Source organism: Solanum stenotomum, chromosome 12 (genome assembly GCF_019186545.1).
Source record: "Solanum stenotomum isolate F172 chromosome 12, ASM1918654v1, whole genome shotgun sequence".
Classification (NCBI taxonomy): Eukaryota; Viridiplantae; Streptophyta; class Magnoliopsida; order Solanales; family Solanaceae; genus Solanum; species Solanum stenotomum.
In genome coordinates this window covers 41105516-41123011 of record NC_064293.1, presented here as the reverse complement: position 1 = coordinate 41123011, position 17496 = coordinate 41105516, and the positions used below count along the sequence as shown (strand labels likewise).

Sequence of the window (17496 nt, the reverse complement as noted above, 5' to 3'; positions counted from 1 at the left end):
AAAATCATTTCATTTTCATATAATAAGATAATATAAAAATTAATCCTACTAATATTTTTAAAGTATAAATATATTAGGGAAAAAGGTCAAAAATATATCAACTTGTTGATTGTAGCTTGCCATTAAAATAAAATTATTCTTATCCATGTTGTTATTATACTTATCATATGTGTCCGCCGAAATTCTCAAATCACTTAAAATTACCTGATTTTTAAAAAAATAACTCAAACTTAAATCCGACCCAATTAACTTAACCCAAACTTACTTTACCTCCATCTCTAAAGCAAAAGCTCAAATATTCAATCCCTCTATTTCCGATGAATGGCAATTGAAAGTCTTCTATTACTTGTAAGGGATCCAAAAACAAGAAATAGAGTAACAAACATTGCATCTCTTGATTTAGTAAAGCTTGGAACTATCAAAGGAAGATGAAAAATAGGGTACATGATAAAGCAACTATTCATACAAAATTATGCTAAAATCAAATATTATCAACTAGGGTTCAAAAAGAAATCGAAGAGATTTGAAAGTTGAGAGGTATTTTTAACCGTTTCCCAATATATTACATAAGACAATTTAGTAAAATATGATTTTATTATTTTTGTTAAAATTTAAATCTAGTTAAAGCCCATTTCTAAACTTTTCCTATTGTATTCAAAAGTTTTAGTATTTTCACAACTTCAAATCTTTTTGAGTGTATGTGGAATGAATTCTTTTGTACTCATATAATCTTTACTTATTTGATATGTCATTATTAATTTTGTGCTACCTTTTAAATGAAATGTCATTTTTGGATACAGTTTCAAGAATTTCCCTATGTTGCTTATATAATTTATTTTATGACCATTATACAAATCATTTTTGGATATGGTTTTAAAAAAAAATTATGAATTATTCTCTGACCATCATACAACCCATTTTGGACATGGTTTCAAGAAATTTCCTATGTTGCTTATATAATTTATGCTCTATCCATCATAAAAACCATTTTTTAACATGATTTCAAGAAATTTCTTATGTTGCTTATATAATTTATTTTCTGACCATCATACAAATCGTTTTTGGATATGGTTTTAAGAATTTTTTTTTGTGTTGCTTATATAATTTATTCTCTGACAATTATACAAATCATTTTTGGATATGATTTTAAGAAATTTCCTATATTGCTTATATAATTTATTCTCTAACCACCATACAAATAATTTTTGGTTATGATTTCAAGAAATTTCCTATATTGCATATTTAATTTATTCTCTTACCATCATACAAACCATTTTTGGGTATAGTTTCAAGAAATTTTGTATGTTTCTTATATAATTTATTCTATAATCATCATACAAACTATTTTTGAATATGGTTCAAGAAATTCCCTATATTGGTTATATATTTTATTCTCTAACCATCATACGAAATATTTTTGGATATGATGTTGACACCCAATTTTGGACCTCCGCAATTTAAGTTAATCATCGAGTTTCTTAAATGCCAAACGATTTGAAATAATTGACTTTGTAAAGTTCAAAACATTTTTCAAGTTACTTTTAATCAATTTTATCATTTTTAATTTTTTTATGTAATATATATGCTTTATATAATTTTGTATATAATTAGTATATTCTATAAACATTTCGAAAATCATCTCAAAAAATATTTTAAACTTTTTAGTAAGTATTTTTAGTACAAATTATAATTATAATTTTTAAATTATTTAAACTAGTTAGTTTATAATAAAGTTAATTATTTTATTTCGTCAAAATTAAGAAGCTCGTTATTTAAATTCGTCTTGTTTAGTTTTAGTCGAATTACCAATTAAACTCGTTCGGCTAAATATTTAACTCAATTTGGCTACAATTTCAACTTAAATTGGTCATGATTGTAATTCAATAGTTATTTCATAATTTACAAAGATAGTCATTCCTAGCTTAAATTCCAATACTTTTAAGACCAAATTTTTGGGCTAAATTCAATTTCCCAGCCAGCCCCTTTTTTGCCTTTATCAGCCCGCCAATTTCCAGCCCACATTCCAATTCAAAACAGGCCCATTTCATATCCAACCCAATTCCAATTACTTTCCCAAAGGAACCCAATTACATTGCATACAACAACTTACAATAACATGTACCAACCGACCTATTCCAAGAAACCGACAGGCAATAGTACCAAACAACTAGTCACCTGTGTTTTTCGCTCTTCTTTCTTCCTCCAGCAGTCCAGATCGAAACAGCCCAGAAAATCGACCCGATCCATTTTCTTTTCTCCTCAACGTTAACAAAGAAGTGTCAAAGCAGCGTCAATTCCCAACGTCAAATCAGCAGCAATACACAGCAGTCAAATGGTGGAATCCCCGGAAAAGCAACCGCATCTGCCTGCACCAACTCGTTCCAGTCATACCAGCCGCGTCTAATCGCCCTTGTGGCTACGAGATGGCGACACGTCAAGCATAAGGGAGATTGGGATGAATCGAAGCCGTCCACGCTGCTTCCGTCCGAATTTTTTGGGATTTTGGACGAAATCTCATACAAGACCCAATTGTTCTCTGGTCCTGGTGAAGATTTTCAATTTGAAATTTGTGGAGAATTTTGATTCTACCCTCTTTCTCACTTAAATTTTCGTCCCTCAACACCCAAAAGAACCCCAACTTCTCCCATCTATATAAACCCATTTTATTTCAAAAAAAGAAGAGGGGGTTTTTTAAGGGAAATACGGGAAAAGGGATTAAGCAAAAGTAGAAATACACTCGAAATACATTCCCGAATAGTGAAGTAAACCCGTTCAAGATTTTATTTTCGTGTCCTGTAGTGTCGTCCGTTCCTCTGCTCAAGTTTCTCGTCTTGTTCGCTGCACACAAAGAAGGTAAACTTCTTTCATTCCAATTCATATATACACTTATCTTGTATGTTCAACAACTTTCTCAATTGGTCGTTGTCTATTGGTTAATATACATATATTTTTTGCATACATTTATTTAATTCAATGTATTCATTTGTATGTTAGTTAAGTACTGTATATACGTGTATTGTAATATTTTCATTTTCTCACTTAGTTATTGCCTGGTGATAGTATCCATGTTTTGTTTTATATATTTAGCTAATATTCATATATATTTTTTGTATGTATATATATTAAATCAGTGTGTTCATCTATATTGCTCATTGGTTGGTATTCGTGCATTTTTTGTATATATTTTGTCAATAGCCATTATATATATATAAAGTAAATGTACTCATTTGTATGTTAATTAACTGTATTTTATTTATCTATTTTAGTATTTATATTCCTAACTTAGTAGTTACGTTTAGTTTAGCCACTGTCATCTAATAGCAATAACATAAGTTCGCTTATAATAAATTATAAATTAATAAAGTTGTATATGAAAGGTTTCTTTTTGGCTTATATAACTGGCCATTAGTTCATACAAATATGTATATGTTTTATTCATAACGATTTTTATGACTGGTTATTTATTTATTAAATTAAAAAAAAAATACTCCTCAAGCAAACAAAAACTTTTTAATAGGTAATCATGTATTGTTAATTTAATAATAAGAAGGCAAGAGTTTGAGGGGAGCGAGCAAAGGAAAGTCAGTTACACTAATAAAAATCACCTTATTTAGTGCATTACAATTAAAATTATATCAAGGTATTTTATTTTTAAAAAATAAAATAAAAAATAAAAACTAGTGGTACTTTAAATACAGCAAGATTATGACATAAATATATTCATTTTTAGTAAATATCATATTTATAGCTATACAAATTTAATAACCTTAAAATTATCGTCATTTTTGTAAGTTGCTTTTTTTTTTTTTTTTTTATTATTATTTTTTTATTATTATTTTTATTTTTATTTTTTATGAGCTCATTTGTTTCTTTGATGGGGATATTGGATTTATATGTCGATTAACAGTAATGGTATTTTATAACTCACTATGACTCAAACTGACTCTTACAATGCTTACATTTTTATGCATGTGAAATTTGTTCGAGTTCACTACGAACTCCTATCTTCTTCTTGCATCTCGGGAGAGCCGTAAAGGCTCAAATTTCCTTTCGAGTTAGCCGGTTAGAAAAATCGACGAACAGGTCCCGAAGCGGAAAGGATGTGCAAGAAGTCGGGAATCGAAAGACTGGGCCAAAAGCCCACTTTTGATCGTTTATTTATATTTTAATTGTATTTTGTTGTTTGGGGCATAAGCAATTGTTATTTAATTTTGTTATTATTCTATTAGAATTTTAGGACAGGTGAAAAAAAAGGAAATATGGACAAGTAAATAGGGACGGAGGGAGTATTAGACTAGGACAGGTGCAACTCGAATGGGCCTAAGGCCCAAAACGAAAAGGGCCCAGATACCGGCCCAGGTGAACAGAAAAGCCGGATTTGGGCCCAAGTCTCTTTCCTATTTATTTTTATTATGTTTATTCATTTGTTGATATTCGTCGTTAGTCTTAAGGTCGAAAATATTCAAATCCTCGAAAGACACCCATTTTGAATTAATTATTTAACTAAATCGATCATCTTTCAAAAGACTTAAAAGAATAAATTTTGAGAAGTATCTTACTTAGATCATAGGTCAATATTTCCCCTTTTCCCTTTTTTTTAAAAAAATAGTTTCAACTATAAAATAGTTCAATGTTGTAAGTCGAGTTAAGTTAAAATTATTTTAGCCAAATAATTAATTGTCGGATAACCACATTAGTGGACATTCCAGGTGCTTTTGAAATCTTCCTAGAATGTTAATAAGAACCTCGAACCCTTTTTTTAAAGTTTTCACTAGATTTCTGTTTTAGTCTTTTGAAAACAATAGTTTTCTTAATTTTTTGTAAAAATTAAGTGGCGACTCTAAAATCAGTCTAAAACATATTTTCTAAATAAAACATATGATTTCAAGAAATTTCCTATATTGGTTATATATTTTATTCTCTGACCATTATACAAAATATTTTTGGATATAGTTTCAAGAAATTTCCTATGTTGCTTATATAATTTATTCTCACACTATTATACATTGAATGTTTTTCATAAAAATACAATGAATAATATTTGATTATTAAGAAACAATGACCATTACGTATTATGAATTAATTTTTACAATACATATAATTAATGTTCCTTTTACGATTGTTGTGTGAAAGAAGTAGTTGTTGCCTTCAAATGATATATATTTTTAGAGAATAAAATCAATACTTATAAATCATATATAGTGGTGATTGATTTAGAAAGTTGGGAAATGGTAATTGAGAAAAATAATGTGGACTATTTCTATATACTCATTATTTAGCATAGCCCAGTTATAAACTAAAACATTTTCCTTGAAGAAAGGTTCACATATTAAAGACCTATCTTATGTCATCATTAATTAATAAAAATAAATCTAACTCAATTTTATAATATAAATAAAAGGCCGACTATTAACGAATGGTAAATAACGCAAATATAGCACAAACATAAATGATAGAATTCAAAAATTGTTGAAGGAATTTTTCTCAGCAAATACAGCTGATACGTTAATTAATAAAGTAAAGAAAATAGTAATTAATATAAAAACAACTAATTGAAAAGGTGACGGTCAATAACCAATCACTTGAGTCAATATCTCAAATGGTCACTCAACTTTGAGTAGTTTACCTAAAAAATCACTTAACTTTGTTTTATCACTCAACTATTGATATTTCACATAGAAAGCTACTCAAGTAATGATATTTTACTTAGAAAGTCATCCAACTAATTTAAATAATCTCTTCATTAAATTTTGTTGAAATACAATTTTATTTTAAAATAATTTCAAAAAAAATAAAAAGATGCTCATTTTAATTATTTTATTGAATTTTGTTGAAATATATATTTTTTTAAAAATATAATAAAAGATTGCTACTACGCATCTTTTTGATTACTCCTTTTAATTTAGTAAAAGATTTCTATTTTAAATGTGCAGTTGCAATTGACAAATTAAAATTAAAACCTACAGTTGCATTCCTATTAATTTAATAAAAAATAATAAAAGATTGCTATTTTAAACGTACAGTAGCAATTGAGAGAAAAATTTGCTTTTCAGTTCTAGCAATTGTTTTACTGGAATTAAATATGCTAAAAAAATGCTACTGTTCGTTTTTCAAAAAAAAAAATGTAATTAAATAACTGAAGAAGGTCAATAAGATAATTAAAATAAATATCTTATTATTTCTTAAGAAATACTTTAAAACAAAATTAGATTTCAACAAAATTTAATGAATAAATTATTTAAATTTGTTGGGTGACTTTTTAAGTGAAATAATAATAGTTGAGTGACTTTCTAAGTGAAATACTAATAGTTGAGTGACTTTCTAAGTGAAATAACAATAGTTGAGTGACTTTCTAAGTGAAATAACAATAATCACTTAACTAATTCAAGTGGTAATTTAAATCATTCAATATACTAGTAATAATTTTATTTAACTAGTTGTTGAAAAGAATAATATACAACATCATAATTAATGTATAAAAACTTTGGAGAAAAATATTAATTAGTAAAAGTATAATGGTGTCAAACCCTTAAAATATTCAAGAACAAAAAGATATGAAAAATTCGAATGACCAGTAAAACGGTTAGATATTTTTACACGAAAGAATGATTTTTCAAAATTAGTTGTTATGTTATCCATTTATTCTACACACGCATTTAAAATAATCCCTACGAAGTTATAATTAAAATATACTGAATCTTACCATCTAGCTGACGTAGTCTCTATTGACACTTATAAAAAAGATATGAAGAATGTGAATGACACGTAAGATGGTTAGGAATTTTTACATGAAAGAATAGTTTTTTCAGGATTGGTCGTTATGTTTTCCCACTTATTCTACATACTCGTTTTAGAATTATCACTACAAAGCTTTAATTAAAATATACCAAATCTTACTGTATAGCCAACGTAATCTATAGTAACACTTAGAAAAAGATTATGAAGATTCTGAATGACTGATAAGACGATTAGGATTTTTTACACGAAAGAAGGAATTTTCACGATCGATCGTTATGTTTTCCAGTTATTACACACTCGTTTTAAGATTATTACTAAGAAGCTATAATTAAAATATACTAAATCTTACAGTCTAGCCGACATAATCTTTATTGACACTTATTAAAAAATTCGAAAAATTCGAATGACCGGTAATATAGTTAGAATTTTTTACACGAAAGAATGATTTTTCAGAATTGGTTGTTATGTTATCCACTTATTCTACACACGCATTTAAAATAATCCCTACGAAGCTATAATTAAAATATACTGAATCTTACCGTCTTGCTGACGTAATCTTCATTGACACTTATAAAAAAGATATGAAGAATTTGAATGATCGGTAAGACAGTTAGAAATTTTTACATGAAAGAATAGTTTTCATGATTAATGGTCATTATGTTTCCCACTTATTTTACATACTCGTTTTAAAATTATACCCGTTTTAAAATTATCATTACAAAGCTATAATTAAAATATACCGAATCTTATCGTCTATCCAACGTAATCTATATTAACACTTAGAAAAAATAATTTGAAGATTCCGAATGACTGGTAAGACGGTTAGGATTTTTTACACCAAAGAAGGATTTTTCAGGATTGATCGTTATGTTTCCCAGTTATTACACACTCGTTTTAAAATTATCACTAAGAAGCTATAATCAAAATATACCAAATCTTACCGTTTAGCCGACATAATCTCTATCTACACTTATAAAAAAATACGAAGAATCTGAATGACCGGTAAGACGGTTAGAAATTATTACACAAAAGAATGATTTTTCAGAATTAATTATTATGTTATCCACTTATCTATACACGCATTAAAAATAATTCCTACGAAGATATAATTAAAATATACCGAATCTTACCATCTAGTCTACGTAATCTCTATTGACAGTTAGAAAAAAAATTATAAAGAATCTGAATGACCGGTAAGATGGTTAGGATTTTTTACATGAAAGAATATATAATTTTTTAGGATTGTCCGTTACATTCCCCACTTGTTCTACACACTCATTCTAAAATTATCACTACAAAGCTATAATTAAAATATATCGAATCTTCCCATCTAGCCAACGTAGATCATATCAACACTTAGAAAAGGAATATGAAGATTCCAAATGACCGGTAAGATTTTTCATGATCGATTGTTTCCCACTTATTACACACTTGTTTTAAAATTATCACTAAGAAGCTATAATTAAAATATATTGAATCTTACCGTCTAGCCGACGTAATCTCTATTGACACTTATAAAAAAATACGAAGAATTCGAATGACCAATAAGACGGTTAGAAATTTTTATATGAAATAATGATCTTCCAATTATTCTACACACGCATTTTAAAATTATCACTACAAATCTATAATTAAAATATAATGAATCTTACCGTCTAACCGACGTAATCTCTATTGACAGTTATAAAATAGAATATGAATCTGAATGACCGGTAAGACGGTTAAGATTTTTTACATGAAAGTAAGATTTTTCAGGATTGGTCGTTACTCGTTATGTTTTCAACTTATTCTACACACTCATTTTAAAATTATCACTACAAATCTATAATTAAAATACACCGAATCTTACCATCTAACAAAACGTAATCTATATTAACACTTAGAAAAAGAATATGAAAATTACGAATGATCGGTAAGACGGTTAGGATTTTGTACCCTATCGTTATGTTTTCCACTTATTACACACTCGTTTTAAAATTATCACCAAGAAGCTATAATTAAAATATACCGAATCTTACCGTCTAGCCGACTTAATCTCTATTGACAGTTATAAAAAAAAAACAAAGAATTCGAATGAATGGTAAGACGGTTAGAAATTTTTACATGAAAGAATAATTTTCAGGATTTGATACACGCGTTTTTAAATTATCACTACAAAACTATAATTAAAATATACCGAATCTTATCGTCTAATCGACGTAATCTATATAGTGACAGTTATAAAAAAAATATGAAGAATCCGAATGACCGGTAAGACGGTTAGAATTTTTTACCCGAAAGAAGGATTTATTCAGAAGAGGAAGTGCCTGACGCGCATAAAAGCGCACTTTAGCATAAAAAACCAGATAGCGTAAGTTAGCAACCCGTACCGAATAGGGCGGTGACTATCCTTCTATAAATAGCGGTGTATTGCCCTCATTGTGAGTTTGTTCTCAAAGCCTCCTTTCTGAAACTGAGAGGAGACGAAAGAAGCGAAAACCAGATCTGTACTGAACAAGTGAAATTGACTGAAGAATGGAGTCTTAAAATAGAAACTTACATATAGATTAATCAAAACCCTCTATTATTTATCTTATTCAAAAAAACAATTATTCTACTGTTTAATTTCTTCTGTAGAGGTGTAACCTAGGTTGTGCCACCATGGATTTGCGCTTCCCCTTCTCGCCGGCAGAGGTTGCCAAGGTCCGGACGGTCCAGTTCGGCATTGTCAGCCCCGACGAAATTGTAATTTTCACTAATCTTGATTCATTTTCTTGAATTGTCTAGGTTTATTTTGAGCGAAATTGATTTGGGTTTTGTTTCTCTTGTTTCTTGATGTAATTGCAGAGACAAATGTCTGTGGTGCACATTGAGCATGGTGAGACTACGGAGAGAGGGAAACCAAAGCCTGGAGGGTTGAGCGATCCTCGGCTTGGGACGATTGATCGGAAGATGAAGTGTGAGACGTGTATGGCTAACATGGCTGAATGTCCGGGGCATTTTGGTCACCTTGAGCTTGCGAAACCTATGTTTCATATAGGGTTTATGAAACCTGTTCTTAGTATCCTTCGGTGCGTCTGCTTCAATTGCTCGAAAATTCTGGCGGATGAGGTACTTTGATGGACTTCAATTGTTAGGTTGAAAGTTTGTGTAAGAAGGATTGAATTACTGATCATATGTTTTTCACTACCTGATTTGAAGTTCATGATGTTAATTTAGTTATAAGTAGGTAAACCATTAAAATTTGGAGGTTTGAGGTTTGCCAGTGGAGGTTTAGAAACTAGCTGAACAAGTTTCAAAAGCTTTGATAGAGCAGTATTTTTCTATTACATCAACATGACCCTTTTTAGGAGATAGCTTCTATGTACTTACTAGTTAATCAGTATTTGGTAGTTCCGTGACTTGTATTTTTCTGGAAGGTTGCAAATTTCTTCATGCCTTTTTATTTTTCCTCCTGTTAGAAGGGAGAGAGATGGGATGTTTTTATCTAAAAAGTAGTCAAACTCACTCCCTTTTGATTGTTTATTGAACAGTGAAAATGGGATTATAATTCATGTATAGAGGTGATTCTAAAATTAGACAGCACTTAATGGTTTTACTACATTTCCTTACGGTCTCACTGATGAATGAAGAGGAAAAAACTTGGTCTAATCTTGAAGTCTCATAAGGAAGGAAGTGGTTGTGTCTGTTTCCATTATTTCTGATACTCAATGTAGCTTTGGGATGGATAATTGAATCTGTGGGTTTTCCGATTTTGTGCAGGACGATCCCAAATTCAAGCAGGCCATGAGAATCAGGAATCCTAAAAACAGGCTGAGAAAGATGTTGGATGCTTGCAAGAACAAAACAAAATGTGAAGGAGGGGACGAAATTGATGTACAAGGTCATGATACTGAGGAACCTGTCAAGAAGAGTAGAGGTGGCTGTGGTGCACAGCAGCCAAAAATTTCAATAGATGGTATGAAAATGGTTGCTGAATATAAGATGCAAAAGAAAAAAAGTGATGATCCGGAGCAGATGCCAGAACCAGTTGAAAGGAAGCAACAACTCTCTGCTGAAAGGGTATGTGCATGTTTACCTCAGGTGTTCTGATTTGCTTGGGACGACCTCTCATTGTGTGTATTATCATAACCTCATATTGTAGGTGTTGAGCATTCTGAAGCGGGTAAGTGACGAAGACTGCCTCTTGCTTGGCCTAAATCCAGAGTTCGCTCGCCCAGATTGGATGATTCTTCAAGCACTTCCCATACCACCACCACCTGTTCGGCCTTCTGTGATGATGGATACTTCATCAAGGAGTGAGGTATTCATTTTCCTGTTGAGGTTCTAGAGCTTAGTGTACTGTTGCTAAAACTTTTGCTTTATCTCTACTTTCTTCTGTTCTTTAATTCTAGAAAATTGTGCCAGTTGGATTACCTTTTTCTGTTAAAATTTCATGTAGGATGATTTAACACATCAACTGGCCATGATTATTCGTCACAACGAGAATTTGAAGAGGCAGGAAAGGAATGGGGCACCGGCACACATCATTTCGGAGTTTGCACAGTTATTGCAATTTCATATAGCTACGTATTTTGATAATGATCTGCCTGGACAACCAAGAGTATGCTGATTCTCTCTGGGACATCCTTTTCTTTAACTGTTAGATCCTTTGAAACTTCAATAAGTTCTAATTACTGGCTTTTACTTATTCTAATTTGCAGGCTACGCAAAGATCAGGTAGACCTATTAAATCAATATGTAGTAGATTAAAATCAAAGGAAGGTCGGATCAGAGGCAATCTGATGGGCAAAAGAGTAGACTTTTCTGCTCGGACAGTGATTACCCCCGATCCAACTATTAACATTGATCAATTGGGAGTCCCATGGAGTATTGCTCTGAATCTCACTTATCCAGAAACAGTGACACCATATAACATTGAAAGGTGTTTTTTTTTTTGTTGTAGAAATGAAACCCCACACTCACCACCCCCATTTGAAACAAGAAGGAAATTGAACTGTAAATGTTTGTGCTGATTGAAGCTGGGTTTTTCACACAGGTTAAAGGAACTTGTTGAATATGGACCTCATCCACCTCCTGGTAAAACCGGGGCCAAGTATATAATTAGGGATGACGGCCAAAGGCTTGATCTTCGATACTTGAAGAAGAGCAGCGATCAGCACCTTGAACTAGGATATAAGGTTTGTTTCTTTCAATTCCAAGTAATTGAGGGGCTTTTGATGTCTGTGTAGCTCCCTAACATCCAATGCTGCCAATGCAGGTTGAGAGGCACTTAAATGATGGGGATTTTGTTCTCTTCAATCGGCAACCCAGTCTACATAAAATGTCTATTATGGGACATAGGATTAAGATCATGCCATATTCAACTTTCCGCTTGAATTTATCTGTCACTTCTCCTTACAATGCTGATTTTGATGGTGACGAAATGAACATGCATGTTCCGCAGTCATTTGAAACCAGAGCAGAGGTGCTGGAGCTTATGATGGTCCCTAAGTGTATTGTTTCACCCCAGGCAAATAGGCCTGTAATGGGTATCGTCCAAGATACCCTTTTAGGTTGCCGCAAAGTTACTAAAAGAGATACCTTTATAGAAAAGGTGAATCTGCATGTGCCATTTCATATTTCTTTATCAAATCTTTCATGATTTTGCATAATCTAGTAAAGAATGCTCACTTTCGGTTTGCAGGATGTCTTTATGAACATCTTAATGTGGTGGGAGGATTTTGATGGGAAAGTACCTGCTCCAGTGATTCTTAAACCAAGGCCACTTTGGACTGGAAAGCAAGTGTTTAACCTCATCATACCAAAACAAATAAATCTTTTAAGATATTCCGCATGGCATAATGATTCAGAAAAAGGATACATAACTCCTGGAGATACTCAAGTTAGAATAGAGAAAGGGGAGTTGCTATCTGGTACTCTTTGCAAAAAGACCCTTGGGACGTCCACTGGAAGTCTGATTCATGTTATATGGTATGCATTTTCAGAATTTTGTATTTCTATACCCCCCCCGGTCTTGACTGCATGCACCCAGGGATGGCTTTATGTGGAACCCTAAATACTTTTCTGGACAATAACCGTCTTGTGGCACACTGTGTGGGGCTTGCTTTCCTCCTCCTGTTTATCTGTGGATGCTGTCATTAGTTGAATGTGAGGTGGATGAGATGATAGCTGCAAAACATGGGCTTTATAATTATGTTACAGTAAGCAGAGTCATTGTCATTTTTTCCGTAGCTAACTTTGCCTCTGCAAACAGGGAGGAGGTTGGGCCTGATGCTGCTCGGAAGTTTTTGGGACATACACAGTGGCTGGTTAATTATTGGCTTCTTCAGCAAGCGTTTAGCATTGGAATAGGAGATACAATTGCTGATGCTTCAACCATGGAGAAAATTAATGAAACTATCTCAAATGCAAAAGCCAAAGTCAAAGAACTTATTAAAGCTGCTCAAGAGAAGCTGTTAGAAGCTGAACCGGGGCGAACTATGATGGAATCATTTGAGAACAGAGTGAACCAGGTACTTTTTGTAAATGGACATCCATCTTTTCCTGTTCCTTTTGCGTGATGACTTTTTAATAATGTTTTTGTCGTAATCTTAGGTGTTAAATAAGGCTCGTGATGATGCTGGAAGCAGTGCAGAGAAGAGTTTATCAGAGAGCAATAATCTTAAAGCTATGGTTACTGCTGGGTCGAAGGGAAGTTTTATCAACATATCTCAAATGACTGCTTGTGTGGGGCAACAGAACGTTGAAGGAAAACGTATTCCATTTGGATTCATAGACCGTACTCTTCCTCATTTTACCAAAGATGATTATGGTCCGGAAAGTCGTGGTTTTGTGGAGAATTCATATCTCCGGGGACTGACCCCGCAAGAGTTCTTCTTCCATGCTATGGGTGGTAGAGAAGGTCTGATTGATACTGCTGTGAAAACTTCTGAGACCGGGTACATTCAGAGGCGGTTAGTGAAAGCCATGGAGGATATCATGGTTAAGTATGATGGCACTGTTAGGAATTCATTGGGGGATGTCATCCAGTTTCTGTATGGGGAAGATGGGATGGATTCTGTTTGGATTGAGACACAGAAGCTGGATTCTCTGAAAGCAAAGAAAGGAACATTTGATGACATGTATGCATATGAGATCGATGATCCTTACTGGAACCCAAGTTACATGTTGCCAGAAGCTGTTGAAGATTTAAAAGGTATTCGGGAGATTCGTAGTGTGTTTGATGCAGAGGTCCAGAAACTTGAAGCTGATAGACATCAGCTTGGGACAGAGATTGCTGTAACGGGTGACAATTCTTGGCCTCTTCCTGTTAACATTCAGAGGCTTGTCTTAAATGCCCAAAAGACATTTAAAATAGATTTCCGGAGGCCCTCTGACATGCATCCTATGGAGATCGTGGAAGCTGTTGATAAGTTACAAGAGAGGCTTAAGGTTGTTCCTGGTGATGATTATCTAAGCATGGAGGCTCAAAAGAATGCTACTCTTTTCTTCAATATCTTGCTCCGTAGTGCCTTGGCTAGTAAAAGGGTTCTGAAGGAGTATAGGCTTAGTCGAGAGGCTTTTGAATGGGTAGTTGGTGAGATAGAGTCTCGCTTCTTGCAATCCCTTGTGGCACCAGGAGAGATGATTGGCTGTGTTGCTGCACAGTCTATTGGTGAACCTGCCACACAGATGACTCTTAATACATTTCATTATGCTGGTGTGAGTGCCAAGAATGTTACTCTTGGTGTGCCAAGGTTGAGGGAGATCATCAATGTTGCCAAGAAAATCAAAACACCTTCTCTTTCTGTGTACTTGAAACCTGAGGTAGGCAAAACAAAAGAGAGGGCCAAAACTGTCCAGTGTGCGTTAGAATATACCACTTTGCGGAGTGTTACTCAAGCCACAGAAGTGTGGTATGATCCAGATCCTATGAGCACCCTTATTGAAGAGGATGTTGAATTCGTCAAGTCATACTATGAAATGCCAGATGAAGAGATTGACCCTGACAAAATCTCTCCATGGTTGCTTCGCATAGAGTTAAATCGTGAAATGATGGTGGATAAGAAACTTAGCATGGCTGACATTGCGGAAAAGATCAACCTTGAATTTGATGATGACTTAACCTGTATTTTTAACGATGATAATGCGGAAAAGCTGATCCTTCGAATTCGTATTATGAATGATGAAGCTCCAAAAGGTGAGCTGGATGAATCTGCTGAGGATGATGTATTCCTTAAAAAGATCGAGAGTAACATGCTTACAGAGATGGCTCTCCGGGGTATTCCAGATATTAATAAGGTGTTCATAAAGAATAGTAAGATGCAGAAGTTTGATGACAATGAAGGATTCAAAGCAGAAAATGAATGGATGTTGGACACTGAAGGTGTAAATCTTTTGGCTGTTATGACACACGAAGATGTGGATGCAAGTAGAACAACAAGTAATCACTTGATTGAAGTTATTGAAGTTCTTGGTATTGAGGCAGTTCGTAGATCACTGCTGGATGAGTTGAGGGTTGTCATATCTTTTGATGGGTCCTATGTGAACTACCGACATTTGGCCATATTGTGTGATACCATGACCTACCGTGGTCATTTAATGGCCATTACTCGTCACGGTATCAACCGGAATGATACTGGTCCCATGATGAGATGCTCGTTCGAGGAGACAGTGGACATTCTTCTCGACGCTGCTGTATTTGCAGAGTCAGATCACCTGAGGGGTGTAACAGAAAATATCATGTTAGGTCAGCTTGCACCAATTGGCACAGGAGGCTGTACTTTGTACCTCAATGAGGAGATGTTGAAACAAGCTATTGAGATACCATTACCTAGCTACATGGAAGGTGGTCTTGAATTTGGCATGACACCTGGACGTTCACCTATCAGTGGAACCCCGTATCATGATGGAATGATGTCTCCAAATTATTTGCTCAGCCCAAATATGCGGATGTCACCGATTACAGATGCTCAATTTTCTCCTTATGTGGGTGGCATGGCTTTCTCTCCCACTTCATCCCCTGGTTACAGTCCATCATCCCCTGGTTACAGCCCATCATCCCCTGGTTACAGCCCGACCTCTCCAGGATACAGCCCCACTTCCCCTGGTTACAGCCCCACATCTCCTGGTTACAGCCCCACTTCCCCAACTTATAGCCCCAGCTCCCCTGGCTACAGCCCGACAAGTCCAGCATATTCTCCAACCAGTCCTTCATACTCACCCACATCACCCAGTTATAGTCCAACTTCTCCAAGCTATAGCCCAACCTCGCCTAGCTATAGCCCAACATCACCTAGCTACAGCCCTACTTCTCCGGCATACAGCCCCACTTCTCCGGCCTACAGCCCCACTTCTCCGGCATACAGCCCCACTTCGCCATCTTACAGCCCCACTTCACCTTCTTACAGCCCCACATCACCTTCATATAGCCCCACCTCACCATCTTATAGTCCGACTTCTCCATCATATAGTCCGACTTCTCCTGCATACAGTCCTACCTCCCCTGGTTACAGCCCAACATCTCCCAGCTATAGCCCAACATCACCATCCTACAGTCCTACATCACCAAGTTACAATCCCTCGGCGAGATACAGCCCCTCCCTTGCATATTCTCCAACCAGCCCGAAGCTGTCTCCTTCTAGTCCATACAGCCCGTCATCTCCAAGTTACAGGTAAACAACCTTGGTTTGATACATGTGTCTTTGATTCTTCTGCTGAGACAGAAAAGGTTCTTAAGTTGGTTCTGTTTGATAATAATACAGCGACTTTAGTAGCGCCTTAATCTTCTTAGTTAGGTCACTTTACCTAACTTATATCTGGTTTCAGCTTCATAATAACTAGTTAGTTTCTGAAGTTGTTGGGTTTTTGTATTGGTGATTCCAGACCGGCTCTAGATATATTACTAATGATGTGATTAAATGTGGTCTTGTGTTTGCAGTCCCACATCTCCATCGTACTCTCCAACATCTCCATCATATTCTCCTTCAAGCCCAACCTATAGTCCCAGCAGGTAAGTGATGTGCATGGGTTTCTGTATTTGATTTACTGCCTGAAATATTTGTGGAACTTAGATTGTTCCTCCTTTTTAGTTTCAATGCCTTTTGCTGCATGTTGAATTTAATGAGCACTATTACCTGATCTTTTTTGAAATAATTCTCTCTTTTTTTTGCTCCCCCAAATCAGCCCATACAACAACTCAGGTACAAGCCCAGATTATAGTCCCAGTTCTCCCCAGTACAGGTTAGTTGGCTTTTACTTCTCTAGAACGTCTTGCAGCGTGATTTATGTTCGTTTCTAAAATCTATTTTTTCTTCAGTCCAAGTGCAGGGTACTCACCAAGTGCTCCTGGGTATTCACCATCATCTACTAGCCAGTACACCCCACGTGTAAGTGAGAGAGACAACAAGAGTGTCAAAGATGACAAGGCTGGTTGATCATTAGGGAATAAAGTTGTATTTACTTTGCACTTTAATCTTTCAGTGGGGCCTAAACTGGCTTATTAGTCATTACTGTGCTTTCTGAAGGCGTAAGATTGCTGTATAATATTTTTCGAAGAACGCAGGTTTTGTTCTAGTTTCTGGGTTTCTCTTTTCCAGTCTAGAATACTTTGGGATTATATAGATGCAGAAAACGTGGTTCCTACTTTTTAAGTAGTCTGAGAACTTTGGTGTTTTCGAATAAAAGAAGATTCCAATGGTTACTCTTTTACTGTTTCTGATCCTTTTATGTATAGACTTGGTCGTCTCTTGTGTTATACTCTGCTGGAGAGAGAGAGTTGTGGGAAGGCACTTTGGT

General features: G+C 34.4%; 1 protein-coding gene across 2 annotated transcripts; it reads left to right on the top strand.

The window, feature by feature from the left end:
• The first annotated feature begins 9164 nt into the window (after positions 1 to 9164).
• On the top strand, positions 9165 to 17343 carry LOC125846665 (DNA-directed RNA polymerase II subunit RPB1). 2 transcript variants are annotated; one of them, XM_049526227.1, is made up of 14 exons: positions 9165 to 9462; positions 9565 to 9828; positions 10480 to 10779; positions 10862 to 11020; positions 11159 to 11320; positions 11421 to 11641; positions 11756 to 11897; positions 11978 to 12313; positions 12404 to 12690; positions 12974 to 13232; positions 13315 to 16373; positions 16640 to 16711; positions 16885 to 16941; positions 17018 to 17343. In XM_049526227.1, exons 1-14 carry the CDS (start codon positions 9379 to 9381, stop codon positions 17133 to 17135), a joined length of 5520 nt encoding a protein of 1839 aa, XP_049382184.1. In that variant the 5' UTR covers positions 9165 to 9378; the 3' UTR covers positions 17136 to 17343. The 2 variants fall into 2 exon arrangements, with proteins under 2 accessions (XP_049382184.1, XP_049382185.1); XM_049526228.1 differs by having other exon boundaries at positions 9565 to 9831; positions 10483 to 10779.
• The last annotated feature ends 153 nt before the right edge of the window (positions 17344 to 17496 follow it).